Source organism: Cynocephalus volans, chromosome 4, assembly GCF_027409185.1.
Source record: "Cynocephalus volans isolate mCynVol1 chromosome 4, mCynVol1.pri, whole genome shotgun sequence".
Taxonomy (NCBI): domain Eukaryota; kingdom Metazoa; phylum Chordata; class Mammalia; order Dermoptera; family Cynocephalidae; genus Cynocephalus; species Cynocephalus volans.
This window is the reverse complement of record NC_084463.1, coordinates 107,491,256-107,508,941: the sequence shown is the minus strand read 5'-3', so window position 1 is coordinate 107,508,941 and position 17,686 is coordinate 107,491,256. Positions and strand designations below refer to the sequence as shown.

The following is a 17,686-nucleotide window of genomic DNA, read 5'->3' as shown; positions in this document are numbered from 1 at the left end:
CCAAAAAACTAAACCAAGATAAATAATATTTTAATGGAATATTTTTTAAAATCAAAATTAATGCAAAAATATCCATGATGACCAAAATATTAAAATTTTAAATAAAGACAGCATCTGACACTGCACTTGCCCCCTTCTAATCCTGGCCCATCTGATAGCAGTGACACCAGGGGTTTTCAAAACTTGAGTGGTAACATTTCTAGCGTATTGCTATTAGTTCGAGATAAACATTCCTCATTGTGTTATGGAAGTACCTGATAAAAAAGACTGAATTTTATTAATTGCCATTTCAACACGTATTGAAGTGATTGTTTGGTTTTTCTGCATCAACTAGTGATAAATTACAATATTCTTCCTAATATTAATCCTCTCTTGTACTTCTGTTATAGATTATGATGGTCATGGTATATTTTAATTGAATGTTGGAATTTTCAAAAAATTTTATATTGGGTCTTTGTATATTTAGTCATAAGTGATATCTGTCTGTACATTTCTCTATAGTGCTCTTTGTTAGGTTCTACTATCAGAGTTTTTCCAGCTTTATAAATTGCAAGTCACCTTCCTCTATAATGCTCTGAAATGATCTTGAAAACGTAAGAATTCTCCTTTATCTGACAGTTTAGTAGAACCACCTGGATAGGAAGCATTTACCTTTGCTGAAGTTTTCCTTGGGCAGCTTGAAAACCATGTTGTCTGTGCAGTATGAGATGTTCTTTGCAGCCCAAGGCTGCCACGTGAAAGGGGCACCACTGCTCCACTGCGTATTTTCTTTTGTGTTATGACAGCCCCGGGTTAACTTTCTCTAACCAGCATAACTGTCCCCTCTCTGTTGTCACCTATGCCAAATATCAGTGTTATCATTGCTCTATGTAGGTATCAGCTCCAGTAACACTACCTATAAATTTTCACATCATTACCATTTGTCCTTCTGCCTGTGTGGTTTACCCTTATCTCCAGCCCTGCCACGTTGACCCAGGGGCTATTATACCAGTGTCATATTGTGTTCCTTTCCTGGCACACAGCTCCTAAAACCTTAGGAATCCCTGAAATGATGTGTCTTTTTGCTCAAGATGACTGGTGGCTGGAAACCAACCATGTGATTAGAGGGTTGGAACTTTCAGACCCATCTCAGCCTTCAGGAAGGGGGGTGGTGCTGGAGGCTGAGTTGATCACCAATGGCCAATGACTTGATCAATCATGCCTGCCTAATGAAACTGCCACAAAACCCTAAAAGGATGGGTTTAAGAGATTCCCAGTTGAAATCATCCACATGCTGAGAGGGTGGCACACCCCAACTCTACCGGGACAGAACCCTTCTGACTCTTGCCCTATGTATCTTTCATCTGGCTGTTCACTTGTATCCTTTGTAATATCCTTTATAATAAATGAGTAAATGTAAGTAGTGTTTTTCTGAGTTCTGTGAGCCATCCTAGCAAATTATTGAACCCAAGGAAGGGGTTGTGGGAACCCCAATTTATAGCCAGTCAGAAGCACAGTTCAGAACCTAGGACTTGTAACTGGATCCTGAAGTGGAGAGCAGTCTTGTGGGACTGAGCTCTTGACCTGTAGGATCTGATGCTATCTCCAGGTACAAAGTATCAGATTGAATTACAAGACACCCACCTGGTGTTGGAAAATTGCTCAGTGTGCAAAAACCCCACACATTTTGGTGACCAGAAATATGAGTGTTGACTGTGAGAAAGTGTTTTTCCCTTATTACTAGTTAAATGGCTTTATCCTACAGACAGGGAGAAAACAATTGATAGAGTTTGTGGTGGACTAACAGCAGCCACAAATTCTTTGATACAACTCCCATCAAGAATTGATTGCCCTTGAATCTGGGCTGGCCTGGACTGTTTAACAATGGTGTATAACATAAGCGACTTTATGCCAGTCCTGGGCCTACCTTTTAAGAATATTGTCAACTACCACTTGGCACTTTCAATTCCTGAACCTCCACCCATGAAATCCATCTTCCCTGCCGGAGAGACCACGTGGAGAGGCCCTAAGAGGACAGGCTCAGCTGAACCCTGCCTGTTAGCCATCCTTGCATGGGCACCAGACATGTAAGTAAAAGTTATCTTGGGGCCTCCACAGCAACTTGACTGCCAGCTGAATACTATCAAGGGACCCCAAGTGATACCAGGTGGAGTATAAGAAACACTCAGCTGAGCCCTTTCTGAATTTGAAACTACCAAGTCATGAGACATAATAAAATGGTTGTTTTAAGCCACTAAGTTTTGGGATGGTTTGTTACACAGCAATCAATAACCATAACAGTCTTTCACAGAAAATTTTATTGTGCCATGTTTTTGCCATATGGAGAAACCTGTTAGCCCTAACCCCAAGAATCTTACATTCTCTTAAAAGAAATCAAGCCCTCCTTTTCTTTCACGATATGCTACAGAAAGTGTTAATTGCAGAAGTGATTCTCATTTTTATTGAAACTAGTGATTCTCAAATATTAATGCACCTAAGAATTGCCTGGGAAATCATTTAAAAAGCTGGTTCCTAAGGACCTCACCCAGATATTCTGATCCAGTAAGTCTGGTGTGGGGCTCAGGAATATGCATTTTAAGATAGACACCCAAGTGATTTTGACACGGTGGTTCCAAGAACACACATGGAAAAGCATTCTAATAAAACATGCCAGAGATGGTGAGGCTGTGAACGAAGCCATGGCAGTGGGAATGGGAAGTATAACAAGGCACTTCAATCTTCTCTGGTCCCAGCCTCTTGCCTCATTTCTAGGCTTCTCTTATCTGAGTTTTAAGCTCTGTATCCAATTAAAAACATGTCACAGTTTTCAGAGATCTTTAACTTTTTCATTTTATTTCAGCCTCTCAACCCTGTGTGAAGTAGAACGAACATTTTACAGAAAAGTGACTAACCTCTATTTAACAGCTGTCAAGTGCAATATCTCTAGGCAGAGTACCTAAAGCTAAGAACCCAAGTCCTTGTCACTGTGAGGTTTTATTTATTTTTATTTTTAAAGGAATGTTAGGTTCTCTGGTTCTTCAGATCAGAAACACCGCCACCAGGACCCGTCTTCTTCATTATGATCACTGCAATTGGGCGTAATGACTAAATGTGGATTGCTAGCTCCCACAGCTTCCAGCAGCTTCTGGGCTTTCTCATCAAAGGCCTCTTTGTACAACCTGAGAAAACAAAGGAACATCTCTTTTCTTACACTCAGTTTCCTCTTAGCGCTCCACTTTCTCTGTAAAGGGTTTATTTCAGGAGAAAAAAAGCTGTTCTGTTAGAGAATATTAACATGGATGGGGAGCGGGGAAGAACAGACAGATACCTTGATGGAGATACAGCAGTTGAAGGGCAATGGAATATAGAAGAGAGAGAGAGAAACAAGTTGAAATTTAAAAGGATTCTCCAAGAGCCTTTTTCTATCTGAGCAAAACATTACTACTAATAATGATGAAAACAGCTAACACATTATTATTACTGTTCTAAGTACTTGGCCTATATTGACTCAACCAATCCTCACAATAACCCTATGGGTAGATTTTATCATTTTACCAATTTTATAGATAAGGAAACCAAAACACAGAGATTAGGGGACTAGCCTAAATTAAACATTTAGTAAGTTGGTAGGGCCAGAATTCAAACTCGGGTAGTTTGACTTTGTAGTGCTCAACTTGTAACCACTATACTGCACTGTTTCTCAAAACTCAGTGTTCTATGAGAGATAGATAAGTGCCTAGAAAATACCCTAGGATGCACAATCAGGTTGATTCTGAGGCTTGCAATAAATAGGTGGCTACCCAAATCCCTCATAACAGGAATCTCTCCTGCTGCGAAGCCAATGAAGACTTACCCTAGAACTTGTAGTTTACATTCGGGAGACTTCAAGACTTCACATAATTTCATAATTCCTTCATACCCTAAGGTATTCTGTGTCAGGTTCATTTTTATCAGTCTTTGGTTGCTGCTAAGAGTAGACGAGAGATCCTGACAACAGAGAGAAGTCAAACCACAGTATTCCAAACTATAGGGAAGAGAGACAAAAAATAAAAATGACTTTATCCCATGACAAAAGCAAGCACAGAAGAGATCTGTGACCTTGAGTAGAGGATAATTTCAGCAAATTTTAAAAATGAGCAGAGTTAGGGGTAAATTCAAGGACTATAAGTACTTATAGTACTCTTTATTACTAGATAACTATAGGCTGAAGATATCCCTTCCTAAATCATAAATTAGAAATTAATGATTATATTCTAGGAAATAAATAACATATCTAAGCACACTACCAAATACTATAAAGCAGCTGAATCTTTGAACATCACTAAAAATACAGCAACATTAGTAGATTTTAGAAACACGGTGTTGAGTTTAAAATGCAAGGAATATAATGAGGTCTCTAGCACAATACCATTTTTGCAAATAAAAATGCATATAAAAAAAAATTTTTTTTTGGTAACAAGAATAGGCACAACTCTGTGATATATTTCAAACACATTAGATCAGTTTACCTATAGGCAAGACGGAGAATGGCTAATGGAAATAAATTAACCAATTAACCAACCAACCAGTCAATCAAGGGCTTTGACACAAGCCAATGACAGTACAATACACAAACTGAGTAAGTATGTTAAACTCAACCTTCTGCCCCTGATGTTCCCCCACTAACTAATCTGAATTTTATTTTCACTTTATGCTTATCTAGCCATTGAACAACAGTGCCTATATAGGTGCTGAGCATACAAAACATTTTTTGTTAGGTTTCTGCCCACATGGAACTCGCATTAATGTGGTAGAGAGACAGTTTTACTAATTATGACACAAGATACATAATTATCATAGAAAATATACCTTAGAGCAAAAAGCATTATAAGACATAAAAGGTTATCAAGAATCCACCAGAATACATAATCACTTTAAATTTGCAGTCACTAATAACGGTCTCAAAATACAAAGGACAGAAATTAACAGGACCATAAAGTGACAGACAAGTCCAGAATTATAAGGGATATTTTAACATATGAGGGTACTTCAAAAAGTTTATGGAAAAACAGAATTGAAAAATAATCGAAATAATCTTTCCATGAACTTTGTGAAGTACCCTCATATTTTCAGAGTAATTGAATTCTGGCAAAAAAAAAAAAATTACTAAAAATATAGATAATTTGAACAGCAGAATTAACAGTCTTAGTTAACTGATATAGAATACTGTAACCAACAATTCTTCATATTCTTTTCAAGTGCACTACGGAACACATGCAAAAACTGACTATATGCTGAGCCATGAAGCAAATGCAAATAAGTTTCAAAAAACTGCTAGAGATTAAACATAAAAACATAACAAGAAAACCCTCTTATGTTGGAAAATTAAGGAGTACATGTTAAAATAACCCATGGTTGAAGAAAGATAAGGGAAGTTTAAAAATATTTTAGACTCAAAAATAACAAAAACACTGCATATAATATCAAAACTTGTAGGATGACGTTAATGCAATGATTTGAAGGGAAATCATATCCTTAAATAACTGTGTTGGAAAAGAAGAAAATATGTGTGATCTAAGCATCAAACTCAAGAATTCAGAAAAAGAATGGTAAAACAAATCCAATGAAAATACAAGCAAAGAATTAAGATAAAAACAGAAATTAATAAAATAGAAAGTATGCGTATAATAGAGAATCAATGTTCTTCAAAAAGAAAATTAAAATATAAGCCTCAAATTGCCAATGTCAGGAACAAAAGAAAATATCACTATAGATGACTTAGGGAGAAGTTAAGCATATAATAATATTATTAGATACTTGCCAATAAGTTTTAAAATTTGATGAAATAGATAAAATCAGCAATATTACCAAAAAGTACTCAATAAGAGAAAACCTAATACAGTTTTTTAAAGTTCAATCAGAAGTCAAAAAAGTCTATACACAAAGGAAACTCTGGATAAGATAGTTTCAGACTTATTTTATTACAAAATTCATGGAAGAAATCATTTCAGTCTTAGAAAACTCCTCCCAGAAAACTGAAAAAGGAACACTCCTGAACTCATTGTATGAAAATACTGTAATTTTGATATAAAAACTTGATGAAAACTGGAGAAAATTATAACCTAATCTACATTATGAACAAAGATGTGTGTACTCATATATTAACAAAATAAATTACACAATGTATATGAGATATCATGACCAATATCAAACCATTTTGGTTTTAGCCCAAAAATGCAAGGTTGATAGATAAGTCAATGTGATTCAACACATTTGGCAAGTTTCTTAATCTCAACATGTATTCATGTTTTAAAATGAAAAAAAAAGAAACAAAAAAAGCTTCTTAGCAAACTAGGTATAGGAAGGAGTTTCCTTAAACTGATAAACAGTGAACCACTGAAAGTTTGCTTTCAAATGGGAACAACACAAGGAAGCCTATTATCCCCAGACATGTTAACATTATATCACATATATTAACAGTTACTAAGGCAATAAAAAGAAAAAAATATAAGGACAGAAAAGTAAAATACAACTATTATTCCCAAATGATATGACTGTATACCTGGAAAATCCAAAAGAATCTACAAATAAGCAATTAGAATCAACAAGAGAATGTGACAGACTACTGGATATGAAATCAGACAAAATCCAACTCGCTTTCTATATAAGAAATAAACACAATGAAAAAATAACAAAAATAACCATGTATAATAGCATTGAAATATAGCAAGGACCTTGGAATAAAGTTAAACAACAACAAAAGTCAGGGCCACTCAAGGAAAAATTACTAAGCTTTATTGATAGATCTAAGCATATAGGGAGATATATCATTTTGGTGTATCAGGAGACTAATTGATAGATGCAATGCAATTCTAATAAGATGCCAACATATAAGTAGGTGGTGGGGCATGCATGTCCATGTAATTTGATAAACTGATATTTGAAAGTTTTTTTTGGAAATGCAAAGGGGAAGATAAACCAAAATTATCTTGAAGAATATACGAACACTTTTTCTAGTAGATATCAGGGCTTATTATAGAGCTATGTTAGTTAAAAGTGTATTGTTAGGACTGGGGAATTACAAATAGGCCAATGAAAAAAAAATAGAGAACCCGGTAACAGATCCATGCACCAATGAAAACATGATGTACAATAAAGGTGTCCTTGCCAAGCGGTGAGGAAAGAAAAATTTCAACAAGTTTTGCTGGAAAAAATGAGTATCTATTTAAGAAAAGATTAAATTGGACTTTACATCCAATCATATTTTTAAAAGGTTAAGGCCTAAAAGCTTCACAATTTGCCTTTGATGTTTAGGAGACAATAAAGAAGAATACGGAATATAATGTGTGGGATATAGTGGGTTTCTGTAACTACTGTAAAGATGCTTTTGTCTCTCTCCCACCTGATCCCTCTGGACCGAAATGGAGGCTCCATTGCACCTCTGCGTGCAAATGGAGGATGATTGGAGAGTGAGTGAAGGTATAGCCACTGGGGTGGGACACACTGATTTCATGGCTGTAGGGAAGGAACACTTTAAAACCTGTGGAGATTGAGGAAAACAATTAATCCTCTTTTTCCCTCTATATTCAACACAGTAGCCTAGCAAAATAATTATGCAGTCTGTGTAAGCCAAGAAGCAGTTGTGGCTGGCAATCTGACCACACTGCCTGGTCTGTCACTGTCCACATGCTATGAACACTGAAAATCTCATGTGGACATAGAATATCCTCAACTATTCTGCTGTGCCTGATGTCATCAATGGCAACCCCCAAGTGTGAACCCTTATCACATGCGCATAAACACAACAACCAGCACGACCTACTTTCATTGTTTGATACAAATTCATAAACTTCTCTTGATGTCAGAACAGTCAAGTTATATCATGTATGATGAACCAGGCAGCTGCTACTACCAGTGAGACTGTCTACCTGGCTTAACCAAATCAGTGCAATGGTGACCCAAATTAAACAACTTTGGGACCCAAAGGAGCACAGGTCACTCTTATCCATTATGACCCATGCAAAGGAGTTTGGAATGACCTGCTGATCTTTGGTGTCATTGGCAAGAGGGGGCAAAAAACACACTAAAAGCAGCAACCCTCATCTCCAATAAAGAGACATTCAGTGGCCCACTGTCCCTACATGAAAACATGCAAATGGTGACTTGAATCAAAAATATAACAACAAATCCCAAATTAAAGACCCATTAGTCCTTCCTGGGACCTACTCAGTTGGTTGACTCCAGGACCCTTGGGGCATGGCTGAAATCAGTACTGCAAATTGGCCTCAATCTGTGCTTAAAGTCTTATTGACAGTGGCCTTAATTAAATGGTTATGAGATTCACTGAACAGATTTAGTCCCAGCCTCTGTTAGTCAGATTAACCAGAGTGGCCAATGGATGACATAATCACGTGAAAATTCAACAGAAGCCAAGACTATACTGTGTAGAAAGAGGGAGGAGTGGATATTGTTGGGAGACAGTTTTCCATTGGTCTTTCACTCTGTTACGTGTTTTGCTAACAAAAATGCAAGGCCCTGACAACTCTTTACCTGGGCCATTTCCCAGGGTTGTTTGCAATGAGCAGTCTTGAGGGGTAAAGTAACATCTCGTTCCAGGACAAAGAGCAGGCTTACTGCCTGCTTGCTATACAATGGTGGGTCTCTCAAACTCAGTGTTGCTCTTCATGGATGTACAGGCATCCATCTGGGCCATGGCGTCAGCTCTGCAAGACTGGGGGACAAAGGGAATTGACACAAACATGCTAATGTTTATGCTCTTGCTATGCTACAGGTAAAAAGTGCTTTTTCTCTGGTAGGAGTCTTGTATTTTCTGTCAGAATCCATGAAATAGTAACAGGCAAATTTTTTAGGTTCTAAGTAGGATAAAAGTAAATCTCAAACCCAACAGTTATAACATCATAATGGTTAATGATAAAAATATATAAACAGTACATGGAAATACAGGAAAAGCAGTGCTTTCTTGGAAGAGTCAAGAAAGACTTCTCTGGGAGACTGTTAAGTTCATAAAGGATGAGAAATCATTTTTTGGGGCTTCTCACATGTAAAGCACAATTTTTGACCCAGAGTTCAATAATACATGTTAGATAAGAGAAAATGTATGAGTACTAGCCAATATCAGTTCAAGATGAAATAAAAACCTAAACAATATAGGATTGAACATAAGTACGCAGAACAGAGGGTGATATTTTATTAGACTGGAAAGCTCCTTGAGAACATAGATAGTATTTTACTTATAGAAGATGATTAGTAAAAACTTCACTTTAATAGAAAAATTCAAGGATATGCAATAAATTGATCCATATATTTGAAATTCGGATTCTTATTTCTCACCTTCTAGCCTCATTTATTTTTCATTCTTTCTCCATGTACTAAACTTCTTTTAGCTATACCAGCCACCAAATAGATGTCAGTTTCCTAGTGGAGAACGGTGAACTCACCCAAGCCTCTGAATGTTACAGTTTGGATGTTTCAAAGCACCACACAGAATTTTCACTCCATCATCCTGCAAGTCATTGTTCCCAAGGTCCAGACTCCACAGGTTTGGGTTGCTCAAAATAGCAGAAGCCAGATCCAGACAACATGCACTAGTGAGAACACAGCCCATCAATCTGCAAGAAATACAAAAGAAGTGAGTCCTTCAGGTGTGAGGCTTAATTAGTCTCTTCCTAGGAGAGATGCCCAAATATTTGAATCTCTTTTCTGACTCTTTTCTATCTACAATCCAGGATGCACACGGGAAGGCCTAATATTACTAATAGAAACAAATGGGATTTCCTAATGAGAAGAAAACAGTGGGTAAAGTTGTTTTCTCCCACAAACAGGTTATCTACAGAGCTTTCAAAATCAAGGGTATAAACACTTTTACTAATACTTAAAAAAAATGGATATAAGCTTTCCGAATAAACCCATAGATTTCTATGCTTTCAGTTTTTAATACAGTTTTGAAATGAAAAAGCTTTCCAGGAATCTATCTCAAAGTGTTCTGTCCAAAGAAAGAAGAAAACTACACAAAAAACGATATTTCTTCCAGGTCCTCTGCATGACATTCAAGAGCATTCACAACCCAGCCTCAAGCTTTCTCTTTCTATACTTTGTCCCCACCCCATTCTCTAACTATACCTTTTTCTCCAAGTATAACACAACTATTGTTATTCCCCTTCTATTCTCTCTCCTTCCCTTCTGCCGAGGACATCCCCACATAACAAAATCCTCTTCATCTTTCAAGCCCAAAGTAACTGTCTCCACTGTGAAGTCTCATTTTTCACTCTGTGGGGCTTTGCCATATCCTTATAACAATATATGGAATATATTATAATTGGATTTATATTTATTTCCCATGATCATTTTGTGTTACTTGAGGATGACAGCATCACCTTCGTGACCTTTAGTCTCCTCGGCATCTAGCTCATATTTGTCATAAATACTGGTTGAGATAACTGGCACGGCCTGAATAGAGGCTGTGAAGCTAAGAAAGCACACATTTGTCTGTGTTTACAGCAATGCTAAGGACAGAAGGTGGGATGAGCAAAGACCTTGAGTACAGAGGTCACTTAGAAATGGTATCTGTGTAGCTGAAATGAAGGCGTTGGATTTAACAATAATGTTTAGGTAAAACTTTGTGTCTGAGTTGAATAATGGTCAAGGAAATTTCAAAGAATCACATAGTAACCCATACCACATACAGTTTCCTAAAGGAAGTACAGGTGCATAGTGAACCTGAGAATTTATAGATGTTACAATAAACTATTAAACTGATTTGGAAGTTTGGTTATCATGATTCAGTCCATCCAGTCAAGACAAACACTTCTGGGAGCTTGGGTAAAAAGCTATGCTGGGTTTAGACTCTTAATAACACACTCAAGCTACCGGTTCTATGGGAGGCCCTAGTGGGAAAAGTGATCTGAGATTGCTAAGTGACACCTCAGTCTTGCTTTACTCTAGCCACAATCTTACAAAATGACATTAAAATAATAAGATGACTTTAAATAATTTTTTAAATGTGTTTCTGAAATAATACCAAGTGAAAAGGGAACCCCAAAGTCATGCCTACACAATAATCTCAATTACGTATACATATAACATGCATATATATACCTGCTCACAGACTAAGAGAGAACATAATAGATATAAATACAGTTTCTGCTTAAAAATGGATGCTAGGCTATTTGAAAAAATCCCCTTCCCAGTTTCTTGAAATTTGACCAAATTATAAATCTGAACTTAAATAAACTCAAAAGAAAAACTAGTAGAGAATAATTTCAGCTTCGTGAATATAAAGTAGAGGACACACAGTAAATTCACTAGGGCACAGACAAGGAAAAAATAAAATGGCTACTGCTCAGCCTGATGTCTCTGGTCCTCCTTACCTGAGAGAAGCTGATTATAATTACATTAATTGTTTTTAAAAATCTGATGAACAGACTTCCCCAGCTTGTCTCAGACAGAATGAGAAAAATCAGCTGTACATTCTCTTCTCTGAGAGGTACTCAGTTCTCAGCCTTTCTTTCCATTTCTCCCCTGCCCTCACAGACACTAGTTAAAACAACATAAAAGTCACAGGAAACCTACTCCAAGTCCTGAAGACTACAGCTTGGATGCCGAAGAACATCACACAGCAGCTTTACTCCATCATCTTGTAGCCAGTTTGATCCCAGATCCAGGTGTGTCAGGCTCTTGTTGCGCAGAAGAGAAGCTGAGAGATGTTCACTGCTAAGTGAAGTAAAATGGCCACGCCTCAGCCTACAGGAAGGACAACGTGAGGAGAGATGGAATCACTGCTCTACTGCCCAGAGATCTATATCTTTGAAAAGGCTTCACGTTACAATCGCTTATCTATTCGCCACAGTCCATCTTATTGCTCTCCTGTCTCACTCACTGCCAGCCCATATCACTTGGGAAACTAGGTTGACATCAATTTGGGCTACAAACTGGATGCATGTTCTTCAAATTTTTCTTACTATAAATCAAATGTTAACCTGTTTACGCTGCAAATAAATATAGTACCCTGTTGCAGAAGTAGCTACATGGAATAGAGGAGCAGGCAGATGGAGAAGAACAGAAGTAATCATAATAAAGTAAGTACTCTCTGTACATAATAAAAATGGCATTTTAATCAGTAAGGAAAAGACATACATATTATATCAGTGATTTTTGTAGAACAGATCTGATATATGAAGAAAAATAAGACTAAATAGATTTGGAATAATTTAACATGTTAAAAATTAAACCATAAAGAGTATGAGATTACATAAGTGGTTTTTTAAAAAAGGAAGTTATTTCCAATTATGACAAAACCTCTAGAAGTCATGAAGCAGAATTTGAGTTCACAAAATAGTTAAGTTTCTATATTCTAAAAGTGACCATAAAGAAAGTTAAAAATAAAGCAACATGCTGGGGAAATTAGTTGCAATACACATAAGATAACATATATGTCATATTAAAAACCTTAACATATAATGTATATAATAGAAAAACATGCAGAAGAAAACTGAGCCTCTGAAGAGGCAATGCCTAGCATATAAAAGGCCAAAAACATTTAAAAAGATGCTCAAAATCAAATTACTTTAAAAGTTATTTTTCAACAACCTAATTAAATCAGATCAAAACAATTGTGGATATCCAGTGAGGGTACTAAAATGCAGGCCTCTAGACTGCTGCTGGGAATACAAACAACCTATCTGGAAGGCAATTTAACCATATCTGACAAAATACAAACTTTGGCTCATTAACTCCATGTCTAGGAAATTAACAGAAATGAACTGAATAATCACACAGTTCTGTATTGCTGTTTAAAGGTATTCATATGCATTTACCTGCCCTGAGCCCAGACTGTGGAGTTGGAGAGGTGGTAGACTTTAGCTCTGAAGTCATTTCCTTATGAGACATTAGACAAGTTACATTATCTTTCTAAGTCTCACATTCCTCACCTGTACAGTGAGGCACCCAGAGCTTGGGTGGCCAATTTGACACCATCAGGTACTGTTGTGCAGATTAAACAAATTTAGCACAGGGTCCATAATAGAATAAGGATACAATAAATGACAGTTATTAGTATCATCATCATCATTTTCTTCATTAAGTAACAGTTGGGAAAAAGCAAGAGACAGAATATGTTCATCATATTTTCTCATTTTAAATATATTTCAATATATATGTTAGAAAGGTGAAAACTAGTAGACACTCACACAAGGCTCTGTAGAGTACACTGTGGATGTTTCAAGGCCTCACTCATAAACTTTACTCCACCATCTCCCAAAGCGTTGTCTGCCAAGCATAAATGTGTCAGCCTTTTATTGCTCATGAGAGCCAAAGAAAGATCCTCACAACCAGCTTCTGTGAGGCCACAGCTTTCTAAGCTGCAGGAGAAACAGATGGGAAGGGATCTGTCAATTCCCAAAGTCCATGCTTCTCTTCTTCACAGGGAAATTAGTTGGTGTCTGTAATCCCTACACCTCAGCTATAGAATCAACCTCAACAAACCTACTTCAATTATGAATTTCATGGCAGCTATGTACAGTGTATGATGAAAGAAAACAGAACGGTAGAGGAGAAGCTTAGAAATAAATGAAAAGAAGAAGGTCAAACAAAAAGAAAAGTGTTTAAAAGTCACATAAAAGAGGAAGGGAATTAGAGGAAGAAAAGGGTTGCATGTGGAGCTCATCCAGGATTGACAAGTGAGCCAGTTAGTATCAAGACCCAGGTGACTTCCCCATTCAGCTCATAATTAAGCTATACAGAACCAAACAGAATGACTCTATGGAAAACAAGACTGAAAAACTCACGACAGCCTCTCTAGGTAACACTCTGGATGTCTTAAGGCCTCACATAATAGGTTCACTCCATCATCTAATAGATTATTGGTTGACAAATCCAGAAATATCAGGCTCTGGCTTCTGATGAGAGCCTTTGATATATTTAGACAACAAACTGCAGTCAGGTCACAGGACTCCAACCTGAAAAAAAATATATAGAAAAAGAGAAGTGACCACTCCTCAGAGAAGAGAACCATCACTCATCCAACCAGAGGGTGGGAGGTCCCCCAGCCTTTGGGACCCTGCCTGAAAACCTAGCTCCCCTATATAGAATGAGAGTTATTTAACAAAATCATAAGGCTCTGATAGAGAGCTAAGGAGGGGAGGGGGGCAAGCCTGTCTCTATCTCCACCTACCCAATTCCCTATGAAAATATGTATGAAAGCATTTAAAAATATCTTTAAATTATACATTTTTTTAATCTGGGAGGAATTTCCTCTAACTACAACTTAGAACAAGATGGATTGAAGGATGACTGTATTCTTGCATCCTCCGATTTCTGAAACAGAACAGAGATGGACAGGAAGTCAGGAGCAAAATGTGTTTCCCATGGGCTCATTTATTCGTGGGAGTCATCCCATGTTTCCTGAGAAACCCAGTTCTTAAAAGTGAAAACAAGAAGTAAATCAGAAATAAAACAGTTTCTAAAAATAAAGTAAAATAGGAAGGGAAGAAGAAAAAGTGCATGCAGAATGCTTCTAAATATTTTTGAGAGACTCATTTAAAGACAAGTTGTGCCTTATACGTGGCTGGAAGTGATACCAGCTATTTGTAATAAGAGTCAGGCAGTGGCAGCATTCATGGCATTTAAAGTTGCTCTAGTATTTCTTTTAGTCAAGAAGGTATCAACTTGAATCACTCAAGAATTGGTTCTCTTCATCACAATCAGGTTACATAGAGGTAGGAACAGGAGAAGTTTCCCTCTTCAGTCCAGAATTAAATCTCAATGGATGTCTCAGAACACTGCCTAAGGCTGAAAACCTCAACTTGCCCTGCAAGGGTGTTATGGACTGAACTGTGTCCCTCCAAAACTCATACATTGAAGCCCTAACCCCAGTGTGACTGTATTTGGAGATAGTGCCTTTAATGAAGTAATTAAAGTTAAATGAGGTCATAAGAGTGGGTCCCTAATCCAATAGGACTGATGTCCTTATAAGAAGAGGAAGAGACAGGAGGAGTGAGCATACACACAAAAAAGGCCACGTGAGGACACAGAAAGAAGGTTTTGACAGAAATCAACCCTGCTGGCACCTTGCTCTTGAACTTCCAGTTTCCAGAAATAAAAGAATTAAGTTTAAGCCACTTAGTCTGTGGCATTTTGTTATAACGGCCTGAGCAGACTAAATAAAAAGGATATCACAGCAGCAGCCAAGTAGGTAGTTAGGGAAACAAGGGAAATCTTGACACTGTGTTTGGTGTCAAGCTTTGATAAAGCTTTTCTAGACAGAAAAAGATCCCAATATTATGTGACCTGTGGATAAAATATTAAAGTTTTATGCAAAGAGAACATTACACTAAGGGACAGAAAATGCACACATGTATGAAAAACAGAAAACTAGGAAACAGAAGAAAATATTTATAAAGACTTGCTTCACATTCTAAAAGTATAGGAAGATGGAGATTCCATGAAGCTAGAGTAGCACATCACAAGTAGAGATCAGACTGAGAGAGAAAGGAAGCAGGTTTAAGATAAAAGAGTGCAACAAAATTAAAAACAATAGAAAACTGAAATCTGCATTTGAAGCAATAAAGAGCAAAATCAAATCAATGAAAATAAATTTGAGAAATTTCCCAAGAAGAAAGGGGGGGAAAAGATTAAAATAAAAAATAAGAGTTATACTGGAAAAGAGCTACACGACCAATGACTATTAGATGCTCTTGAAAAACAGAGAAAAAGAGGAATAGAACTGAAGCCCTCAAAGAAATCCAATTTAAAGAAATTGTTTCTGAGCAGAAAAGAAAAAAAGATTGCCAGATGATCAAAAGGTACTTTCAAGCAAAAGTAATGAGAAATATCCTGAAACCACTAATGACACCAAAGTACCTACAAACTGGGGAAGTGGGGAGGGTGTTAAAGCAGTCGATGAATCAGGCTAACCTTTGACTTCTCTTTAGAACACTAAGTGCTAAGTAATAATATAGCAAAGTCAACATTATGAGGACAAAGTAGAGACCTACGATCCAGATAAGTTGTCATACACCTATATCTATGAAGGCGACTGAAGGATATAAAGGAGGTCATAAAATGTACTGTTCACATGCATTTCATGAAAACTTTAGTTTAAAATTACACTAGCCAAGGATGCAATGAGTCAAAATTAAGATTTCATACATTGGAAAAGGAGAGCTTAAGAATACAAAAACAAAAAATTGGCAATATACATCAATAAAAATTAAGTATATAGAATTAAGCCTTAATAATTGCTGTATTCATGTATGTTGCCATGAAAAAAAGTCAGAAAAGTTTTGAAAGAATCCAAAGTGTAAAATATCTAGTCCCTGTAATCCCAGATTAAATTAACATACTGGAAATTGTATGGTAGAGTTATGTTAAATGTATTCCTTTATATAAAGTATTATAAATGTCTAAGTATTTTGAATTTGATAATTCAAGCACATAATTGGGGAGGGGGGACCTGAAGGGTAATAACTAATAATCACCAATTAAATTAAAACCAGGCAATATTACTTGCAAATTTCTGGACACTGGTACACAAAACAAAAATGAAACAAAATGTATTTCATCAATGTAGGAAAAGGATAGAAATGTCACTGAAAACATTTAAGAATGTTTTTAGCTGTAAATTATAAGTTTGAATTTGAGATTTCTTCCTTTTTTTCTTATTGCTAATAGAATTTAAGCTATGGGACCTTCTGACTCTTGACAAATGAAATCTCAGTCTCATAAAAATAAAACGTTCCTTCTTTCCCTTGAAGCTGCAAAGAAAAGCAGATAGTATTACAAGTCAAAATATTTTATAAGAATGATTTTTTGTTTTATTTTTGTTTTATCATGCAAGGGAATCTTATAAGATACCTGGACTTTAGAAATTGTTGCTATGTCTTGTGAAAACAAACATTAACTATTAAATCTATATTTTTTATTGATTTTTAATGTCTTACTCTTAATATTCAAATTGATATTTCTGAATTCCTAATTATTATTATTATTTTTACAGATATTAATTTTGTCAAATCAGAAAAAAGATAATTGGCACTTTCCTCTCACATGCATAAAGTAATAAAAAATATATATAACTATTTCCAGTTTTTCTAGAGTTCTGGAGGTCTTGTCTCATTTATATTAATATATAACATCAGTCATCAGTAATTCAATCAAAAGGAAAGCTGAGTGCTGAGGATTATGGCTTCAAACTAACCCTTAAATATAAGCCAGCAAAATAGAGGAGATTAACTTACAGCTTACATTTAGGTACTTCTGAGGGGCCTGCCCAACTACCTATTAACAGTGCCACTAAAACTAGTCTGGAAACTCCAAAAGCTCCTTACTTTTAGTAAGAAAATTATAATTTTTTGTTGTTGTCGTCCTTATTGGTTGCTGTCTGTGGCTCTAACCAGCTGTCATTAGATATAGGTCCATAAGGTGGTCCCAGATGCAGTTGACTCAGAGGTTGGAACCCTTGTTCCATCCACCTAAAATAAGCTCTTGGTTTGAGAGCTTGTCAGGGTAGAATTTTATCTGATGCTGGAGCTTTCTTTATGAGTTGAGCCCCCGAGGAGTAAACTCTCCTGTGCCACTAGCAGACTAAGATAAGAAAGCTGCCATCACCTGAGAATGCTGTCATTACTCAGTAAAGAGAAACTGCCACTCCTGTGGATGAGCTCAACAGGAGCTCACAACAGCCATGTGGATGTAGTTTTCTCTTCTAAAAGTG

General features: G+C 36.5%; 1 protein-coding gene across 1 annotated transcript in view; it reads right to left on the bottom strand.

The window, feature by feature from the left end:
- Nucleotides 1-3,022: 3,022 nt before the first annotated feature.
- Nucleotides 3,023-17,686, bottom strand: part of NLRP14 (NLR family pyrin domain containing 14) — a 37,728-nt gene continuing 23,064 nt past the window's right edge. Inside the window, exons 6-11 of the mRNA XM_063095618.1 lie at nt 13,761-13,931; nt 13,164-13,334; nt 11,548-11,718; nt 9,417-9,587; nt 3,833-4,003; nt 3,023-3,158 (exon numbers count right to left, since the gene is read on the bottom strand). Coding sequence (XP_062951688.1) covers nt 3,023-3,158; nt 3,833-4,003; nt 9,417-9,587; nt 11,548-11,718; nt 13,164-13,334; nt 13,761-13,931 — 991 coding nt within the window. The remainder of the gene's footprint in view (nt 3,159-3,832; nt 4,004-9,416; nt 9,588-11,547; nt 11,719-13,163; nt 13,335-13,760; nt 13,932-17,686) is intronic.